This window comes from Eptatretus burgeri, chromosome 10 (genome assembly GCF_056783735.1).
Source record: "Eptatretus burgeri isolate ZD-2024b chromosome 10, Ebu_testis_v1, whole genome shotgun sequence".
In the NCBI taxonomy this organism is placed as follows: domain Eukaryota; kingdom Metazoa; phylum Chordata; class Myxini; order Myxiniformes; family Myxinidae; genus Eptatretus; species Eptatretus burgeri.
The window spans coordinates 17,381,471-17,391,299 of record NC_140970.1 but is presented as its reverse complement, the minus strand read 5'-3'; the positions used below and the strand labels follow the sequence as shown (position 1 = coordinate 17,391,299).

General features: G+C 41.4%; 1 protein-coding gene across 1 annotated transcript; it reads right to left on the bottom strand.

The window, feature by feature from the left end:
• Window positions 1-392: 392 nt before the first annotated feature.
• LOC147018005 (olfactory receptor 51L1-like) lies at window positions 393-2,482 on the bottom strand. Its single transcript, XM_085900034.1, has one exon. The coding sequence runs from the start codon at window positions 2,030-2,032 to the stop codon at window positions 980-982; it is 1,053 nt and encodes a 350-aa protein (XP_085756160.1). The 5' UTR covers window positions 2,033-2,482; the 3' UTR covers window positions 393-979.
• Window positions 2,483-9,829: the final 7,347 nt, after the last annotated feature.

Sequence of the window (9,829 nt, the reverse complement as noted above, 5' to 3'; positions counted from 1 at the left end):
TCGTTCTGGAAATCATGTGACAAAGGAAAGCAATTGATTTTGACATACACTTAAACTGTTCATGTAATATCATATGCAATGCATATTCAGTGCTTACTTTGTCAAGATGGCTGGAGTTGTCTAAACATTATCGTTAGAGAGATATTTAACTGCATAAGAACATGAATTTGACTAGAATTTGATGATGATGAATCATTATGATAGAATAAGCACAACTGAAGTGTAGAAGTTGCATTTTTATTCTATGTATGACTGATTATATCACAAGCAACAACATTTTGCTAAAAAAAAAAAAAATTCACGGAAATAGTTTTAGCCTTTAATTATCACCACCACCACCACCACCACCACTACCACCACCACCACCAAAGATTGTGTTTTCTCCCCTGTTTGTTTCTGTGAGCAGTATATCTCAAACAATTATGGACAGATCCGGCCAAAACTTGAACAGGTTGGGTGTGTGACAAGGACAAATTGATTAGATTTTGGTGAAGATCTGAATCCAAATTCGGATTTAAATTTTTTTTTTTAATTTTTCAAATGATTCTTCCCCATTGAGAGATGGGCCAAATATGGCATGTTATCTCAAAACGTGATGGACAAGTTATGACAAAACTTGGTCTATGATTGGGTCGACAACAAGAACAAGCCAATTCGATTTTGGTTCAAGTCTGGCTCCAGATTTGGCCTATCGGTGGAATACAAAATGTAAACTGTTCAGCCTGGCGGAGGAATGCGCTTATCTGAGTGTCATTCTAGTTTTTAAAACATTCATTCTTTATTTAATTAAATACATTGATACACGCAGGGTTTAAAAAACAAACATTTGGGAAACATTTTGTGTGCCCGTATTCTATGTTAAAGGGATAATTATTTATTCCTGTTCAGAGTTTTCTCTATGTAAAGAAAGCATAAGAAAGTAAAATATTTTCCAAGTGCTGGATTTCAAGTAAAACAGTTATTTTACAATATGACAAATTCAGAAGATGCTGTCAACCAAGTAATTGCGTTTTTCTGTAACATAAAGGTTAAACTTCCCCAATAAGCGTCCAACAGCATTCCGGATCTTTGACATACGTAATCCATAAATGATGGGGTTGCTGATAGGAGGAAGCACGTATGACACAGAATCGAGTAAAACTCTCACAAATGGTGAGATGTGTTTACTGCTTGCTGTTCGGAGAGAAATGGCAATAAACAGAACGGAAACCAAGAAGAAGCAAAGAACCATGAAATGTGTTAAACAAGTTTGCAGCGCTTTCTTACTTTTTTCCGAATGGCGCCCAACACACAGACATTCACGCAGGATGAAAGAGTAAGTAAAGAGTGCAACCACAGTGAGAGTACCAAACATCAAAACAACAAACATCGAGCCGTAAAGGTTGTTGATCATGACATCCTCACATGCAAGGTTTGCTACTGCAAAATGAATACAAACTGCGTTTGGTAGGATGTTTGGTTTGCAAGTAAAATGAAGACGCAATAATAATATGAATTGAACAAGAGAGAGAAAATATGAAATCATGATCACAGCGACATTGACGATGTTTGCTCTTTTATTTGTGATGAGTACGTTGTACCGGAGCGGATGGCAAACGGCAATATACCGATCTACAGACATTGTGCTCAGTATGAAACTTTCCATTGCAATGTAAGAATGCACAAATAAAACCTGTGTGAAACAGGCTGGAAAGCTGATGGTATTTTCTACAATTATATTATACATCACTCGTGGAAGTGCAGCGGAGGTACCCATTAGGTCTGTGGCTGCCAAGTTGGCGAGGAAGATGTACACGGGCTTGTGAAGCTGCTTCTCCTGGACTATGAGCACAATCAGCGTGAAGTTTCCAATGAAAGCGATGATGTAGATCAGGAGGAATGCGCCGAAGGCCAAGAGTCGAGCGCTGGATGATTCCTGGAACATGGTTTTGAGGAAGAATACATCGGGAGGCAGAGACTGATTGGCATAAGTTATCCGAAGGTTCATTGCACACAATCCGAAAAAAAAATGTCCGGTTTTTTTTTTAAACATGGAAAGGACAGCCAGATTGCAAAGACATTATTGTTAATGGTCCAAATTATATACTTTCTGAAGCTAATGCACAGATTGTCGTTTCCCGAAAACATTGAAAAGCTTTTATACCGATTGTGTGGCAAAAGGAAGATTTGAAATTCCCACCTGTGTTTCCTTTAATGAGATCTTTTCCCAAAGGTTGAACTTTTTTCTTCTATTTGTTTTTTATTTGCAAGTCTCACACTGTCATTCAGGTCTTCCATGATTAATATAGATGAGCACATTTAAACCTGTTGGGTATCACACCCCCTCCCCCTGCAGTGACCCCTCTCCCCGTGCGCGCGCGCGCGCGCACACACACACGCACACACGCACACACACACACACACACACACACACACACACACCTGAAGCCATTTTCATTTTCACTGTGAGTAAATTGACACGTGCACTTCTGACATTTCTCAGCTCTCCCCCGCCTCCCCCCGAAAGCTTCCACCTTTCCCTCCCAACTCTGTCCCATCCTTGCTCAACCCCTCACCCCTGTCCCAAAATCCTCCCCTTCCCAACCTTAAGGCATTTCCACTTCAAGCCTTCACACCCCTGAAGGGAAAACTTATAGGGAGGGCATGGCAATTGTGAATATCTTTAACTTTGCATAGCAGTAAGCACCAGCGTGGAGGCTGTAGTATAAAAATTGAAGGTGGAGTCAGGTGAACTGTCAAACCAATGGGTGGAACTCGCACGGATGCATGGCTCATTTTATAGTACAGAATATACACATGCAGATTTTGAAAGTATTCATCCTAATTAACCGTAATGCAGCACCATTTTTGCCCATTGTCATAGCCCAAAACCCCAACAAGGCATCTTTGACGGCGACATGGATTTAATTTCGTGTTCTGCTTCCAGTATTAAAGAATCTCAATTTAAATATCATGTACGAATTTGAAGGTAATATATACACTGATGAGCCAAAACATTACGACCAGTGACAGTTGAAGTGAATAACATTGATTATCTTGTTACAATGGCATATATTAGGTCAGTTATTGGCAAAGATTTGAAAAAAATTAACCCTGTTAAGCGGTGGGATATATTCGGCAGCAAGCGAACAGTCAGTTCTTGAAGTTGATGTGTTGGATGCAGAAGAAATGGGCAGGAGTAAAGACCTGAGCAACTTTGACAAGGGCCAAATTATTTTGGCCAGACGACTGGATCAGAGCATCTCTGAAACGGCAAGGCTTGTGGGGTGCTCTCGGTCAGCAGTGGTGAGTACTTACCGACAGTGGTCCGAGGAGGAACAAACAACAAACCGGCGACAGGGTGTTGGGCACCCAAGGCTCATCGACGCGTGAGGGCAACGAAGGCTATCCCGTCTGGTCTGAACTGACAGAAGGTCTACTGTGACACAAGTCACAGAAAACTTTAATGGTGGTCATGGGAGGAATGTGTCACAATCCACAGTGTATCGCACCCTGCTGCGTATGGGGCTGTGTAGCCGCAAAGCAGTCAGAGTGGCCATGATGACCCCTGTCCACTGTCAAAATCACCGACAATGGGCACTCGAGCATCGGAACTGGACATTGGAGTAGTGGAAGAAGGTCGCCTGGTCTGATGAGTCCCGTTTTCATTTAGATTATGTGGATGGCCGTGGATGTGTGCACCTTTTACCTGGGGAAGTGATGGCATCAGGATGCTCTGTGGGAAGACGACAAGCCGGTGGAGGGAGTGTGACGCTCTCGACAATATTCTGCTGGGAATCCCTGGGTCCGGCCATTCATGTGGACGTCAATTTGACACGCGTCACCGACTTAAACATCGTTGCAGACCAGGTACACCCCTTCATGGCAATGGTATTCCCTAATGGCAGTGGCCTCTTTCAGCAGGATAATGTGCCCTGCCTCACTGCACACATTGTTCGGGAATGGTTTGAGGAACCTGATGAAGTGTTCACGGTGTTGCCCTGGCCTCCAAATTCTCCAGATCTCAATCTGATTGAGCATCTGTGGGATCTGCTGGACTGACAAGTCCGATCCACGGTGGCTCCACCTCATAACTTACAGGACTTGAAGGACCTGCTGCTAATGTTTTGGTGCCAGATACCACAGGACACCTTCAGGGGGTCTTGTAGAGTCCATGCCTCGGCGGGTCGGCACTGTTTTGGTGGCACATGGAGGACCAACAGCATATTAGGCAGGCAGTCATAATGTTTTTGCTCATGAGTGTATGTATTGAAAATTAAAGAATTCATAGAACACCTTACCCCATGTCGTCTTGAGAAAAAGGATGTTAGAAGGGTCTTTTAAACTCTTGCTTTACGTTCTGAACACATTCTATATTTCCGAACGAGCTGCAATTTTGTCTGAATCTCCTTACTCCTCAACGCTGAAAGTGCCAGCGGCACATTTGATTGGTCGAGATGGTGTAAAATAGTGTAATATTCTGTCCAAGTACTGCTAAACTGGAAGTTTTTGGAAGTGCCAACAAGGCAGTTTGTGTTTGAAAGTATTGAAGTATAATATAATTCAATTTAAATACAATACAAGTTGCTTTAAAGGTTGTTATTTAACACATTTAATTAGTTATCTGTGCCTGGTGTTTATGTCCTTTATGATATCCCTAAAACAGTAATTTCCTGTTTGGAATGATTTTCAATTTTGTTTGACTGCCAGACAGACAGCCGAAACAAATTGCTTCACTCCTTTGTGTGCGTGTGCGCTCAGGACGAGATTCCGTACAATTTGCCAAATTTAGAGCCAAAGTTCTGCTAAACTGCAGGTTTGTATTCTGATTCATGTTCCGATTCATGTTCGACAGTGTGCAATTGAAATGAAGTAGTTCCTGATTATAGACTGATAAAATAATTTTGTGACGATTGAAATGTCATTTGATTGGATTATTTAAACTTTCTCAATAATTGTAAATTATATCACAACAATAATTTAAGTTAATAAGGTATACTTTTCATTTTCCACAGCATCCCACCTCCTTCCTGATTCCACAGCGTCCTGCCCCCTTCTAGTGGGGCAGAAAACAGCAATTTTTGAGAGAAATCGTGCAAATGATGATACAAGCATCAAATTTGGCACATTTGTTCTCCAGGGGATTCTAATCAAATCTGCCTGATTGGCCATTTGAAAATCCAAATTTTGAAAAATTTGAAAAAAAAATAAAAGACCTCAAAATCACGAATCAATGTTGGATGCTGGCTGAGATTGGTGAATGTTTCAGAAACATCATCAAAGACTTTCCAAGTCTGCCATGCAGTTTTCTTCCCTTTACCGCAGAAGGCAGACACGACGTCACATCCAGTGAACGCATGGAAGTATGGGATCCCTCGAGCTTCCTTAGGCCCGATTGCAGAAACTACCTCATGGACTGGAATCCATGGCTCCTTGGCCAAAGGCAATCCACATGTTCTCAAGACCGAGTTCCTGTAAAGGCCCGGTCACACCTTGACGTTTTAGCCAACGTATGCCGATTTTTGAATTTTTTTTCTAAAACGCTGGCACACGTTGAATACGTTATGGGTAAGTTTTGATAACATTGAGAGCACGCTGGCATACGTCGTAGTACGTTGCCATACGTCGTTGTACGTTGGCTTTAAACGTTGTACTTTTCGGTTGTCCTCAAATTTTTTCATGCTTGAAATTTCACGACGTATGCCGGCGTATGACTCACACGTTCCGCTACGCTGGCCACAAGTTGTAGGCATGGTCTGCGATCGTTGACAGACGTCAACACATGCTACTTGTAAGTTAATCATAAGTTGAGACATGCCGAGGTAGTGTTTAGAGTACCCGAAACTTATTTCCTACCTATGATTAACGTGTTGTTGGCACGTTACGCGATCGTTGCCACACGTCGACAGACGTTACTTTTAAGTTACTCATAGGCTGAAAGACGTCGGCATAATGGATCGTCCTTGCGTCAGCGTCCACGGCCACGGCCAGGACACTTATTTGCAGCATTCTTCAAACTTTTCTTCGGCATGACGAGGATGTTCACACTTCGATGTCTAGCTTGGCATGATTCCAATTGTCCATCGGCAGCGTCTATTTAAAATAGTCGAGTTTGAGCGTTTTAACACGTTCAGAAGAAACGTTTCAAATTTCCAAACCCCAGCGTCAAAAAAACAAAAACAAAAAAAAAACAAAGGCGAGTGACAGCAATTTAAATCGTTCATTGTAAACAATGAAACTAGCTGAGTGGTACCGTTTAAAAGTCGTTGAGTGGAAAAAAAATCCAATTGTTGAGCGCAAGCGTCTACTTTCAATAGTGGAGATGCAGCCATTTAAATCGTTGAGTGGCAGCCTATGAACCTACCTGTGGACACGCGGACGCAAGGACGATCCATCATAACCCACACCCTCCCCCTCACACCCACCTACTACTGCCAACATGAACAAACTACTACTAATACTAATACTAATAGTAATACTGATACTGATACTGTTACTGCTGACATGGACATCGACTCAAAAAGGACTCGAAAACACTGTTGGGTTCCCCTTTTATGAACACCATTTTTATATACCAATTCCCAAAACCGCTGGGAACACGTCTTTATATGGCAGTTGTAACCTAGAAACACGTTCATTTATTTTTTTGTCGACCGGAAGACGTCATTGGAATACGTCTACATACGTCGATGTGTGTTGGGGCTACGTAAAGAATTGGTTCAAAGCACGTCAAACATAAGTTAGAAATAAGTTTCGCGTAAAAAAAACATTACCGCGACGTGTTTCGACTTATGAGTAGCTTATAAGTAGCCTTTGTGGACGTGTGTAAGCGTCCACATATCGTGTGTAAAACTTATCCTCATCGCATGCGAACGTGTGTCATACGCCGAGTACGTCGTAAAATTTTGAACATGTTCAAAATTTCTTGACGTACTCTACTTACTACGACTTATGATAGCGTATTTAGCGTTCTACTCGCGCATACCAAACTTACCCATACCGTATTCGACGTGCCTCAACGTTTTAGACACACTTTTTGTTACGTCGGCATACGCTGGCAAGATCGCCAAGGTGTGACCGCGATTTTGACCCTTCCATTTCTACGGCAGTTATGATTTGAATCGTTGTGCATCAGCCTTTTAATAGGCTACGCCACGACATCGTCGGCGATGCGTGCAACGCGCTATGCCTGAGTTAGACTATCGTTGGGCATCGGTTGTGTAGGCCGACAACAGGTTCAGCATTCGTTGGTATAAGTTATCTATAACACAACGAAACGTTCTGTGTAGTTACCAATGCGTTATACATAAGACCAAGTCGCTATGAATACGTCCGAATCTTTAAAAAAAAAACATCAAAAGTTCAACGTAAGCCAGCGTTTTACATAAATTTTAACACGTTGCCATCGCTGGCTAAAACGTCAAGGTGTGACTGGGCCTTAAGGATGGCAGTACAGATATTGCTATGACTAGTACGTCCGTGTCATTAGCCTTAATGATAATGGACTTGCTACCATCCGTCGTTGCATCCCTGGCGTGTACAAATATTCGAGTGTCAGCTTCTTCATGAAAACATGGAGACACAGCATCCAGTGACCTTCTTGTGTTGCTAATGGCATCTTCTCCTTTGTGACAACGACTGTGCTTGTCGTCTGTGCTTCACACATCTTTTCCGCAAAGAAGTGAAACAGCTCAGTCTTGTTGCTGTCATCTCGAAGAAAGCTTCTCCAGTTACTTGGGGTCTTACTGGTTCCTGTCACTCTTCTTCTGATTCCTTGCCCCCTTTTCGACCTTGCCTCGGACTTCAGACTTGACTTCTTGTACACATCAAACACTACGTCCACCCTCTTGTACCTGGCACCATAGGATTCCACGTTTGGGATGATGTCTTCTTCATCATAGTCATCAAATATCTTTGAAGTGCGTGGAGGTAGGGCATTGATAAGTGCTGAGCCATCAATGATGACTGCATCCCCCCTTGGTTCTCTGTCTGGGATGTTCACTTGCGCTTCAAGAATTTCAGCCAGCTGTGAGTTCAATTTTTTTTTTTTTTTTTTTTCAAATATTTCAAAATTTGGATTTTCAAATGGCCAATCAGGCAAATTTGATCAGAAAGCCCTGCAGAACAGAAATGCCAAATCTGATGCTTGTTTCATAATTTGCACAATTTTTCTACTATCTACTACACTATTCTGGATTATGTTTCATTTTAATGTGAATATTTAATATACAAGTAAATTAATTAAAATTAATTTAAATCTCTGCTGTTCCACATTGAATGCTTTGAACATGTAAACACTTTCCACATAAGTTGAGATTACTGACTCGTCTCGTGTATATAATGTTCATGTAGGAACACGAGATATGAGAAATAAAATTAATTTTCTGGGAACAAAACCAAAAATGTCAACTTAATGAAGTTGACAAATAAAAACTTGCATTAAACAGCTTTTCAGAACATACAGTACATTTGCAATAAATTAAACCCTGTGTCTTAATTCGTTGATAGCTTGTACTCCAAGGTTTAAAAGTAATTGTGGGACTTGACACAAGTTGAAGTAATACTTGCCTTCAAAGACTTGAGACTTGGCTAAAGTGACTTGTTGACATCTCTGGTGATTTATGGAAGCTTGTTGGTTCCTGGCCAAACGAGCTCAAACAAAGAAAAAGAGGATGTTTTCAATGAGTTTTATTTTCGTCACTGTTTGTACGGTGGTGAGAAAAAGTTTGTGAACCCTTTAGAATTATTTGTATTTCTGCATAAATTTGACCGAAAAATGTGATCAGATCTTCTTCCAAGTCCTAATAGTAGATCAAGAGAACCTGATAAACCAAATCGCACACACAAAGAAAATCTACTTTTTCATTTATTTATTGAGCAAAATGATCTAACATTCAATCTTTGTCAGAGAAAGTGTGTGACCCTTCACATTCAGTTACTGGTGGCACCCCCTTGAGCAGCAATAACATCAACCAAACGTTTCCTGTAACTCCTAATCAGTCCTACACATCACTTTGGAGGAATTTTGGCCCATTCCTCCTTTAGTAGGATCAATATGCCACATGATGCCAAAAAATTGCAAGGAAACGTTTTATGTTTTTTTGTGTTTTATTTGGTCTGCAGAACAACGTGTTAAAAGTTGTTAAAAAACTGGACTACCAGAAATGGTCTAAATATGGCACAGTAAAAATAACTAAATGTACGATTGACAAAAAAACAAAAACCGACTAAAATACTCTGAAATACCAAAAGAGTTACGCAGTCTACCCTCGAGAAATTATTTTCGATCTGAAGAGCGTATGTTCCAATGTACCTTCCCCCGAATGTGTAGTCTTCATTTTCATCATCTGAAACTGGCTCAGTAGCCACATTACCGCAGTTGCCTTCTTGGCAAGGTCCGCAAGTTCTGGTGCATTCAAGGCCATGTGTTTTTGCAGCAACATTTCAGTATGCTACATCCTGTAGTGCAGTTGCAGTGGATCATTTTGAACAGAATGTCTTGTGCAGGGCTATTATGCATCATGAGTGGAATAAGTTTGTCCGCATTGCACGTCCCAGCCCCATTCAGTAGGGTCCATGCCGTCTTCCTTGCTCATCCAAACCATGACTTGTAGGTATGTCCGCCGAGAGTGAAGGTTTGTGGTCGAGGTTGTTGGAGACAGTCTTTCGGGTGTCATGAAGGATTTTGCTGCGGCCACTTTCTTGCAAAGGAACTTGTCGTGTAATGATGCTAAAGAATCAGATTGGATCCCGTTAAGCAAGGATATCATCGCCTTGCAACTAGTGGTTTCTACAGTAAATTGATCTACCATTGCTGTACAAAATATCTGTAAACAGGTACGCAAGACAG

What these genes read in the sequence shown, in the direction of transcription:
- LOC147018005 (XM_085900034.1), bottom strand. Translation starts at nt 2,032, where the DNA reads ATGTTTAAAAAAAAAACCGGACATTTTTTTTTCGGATTGTGTGCAATG.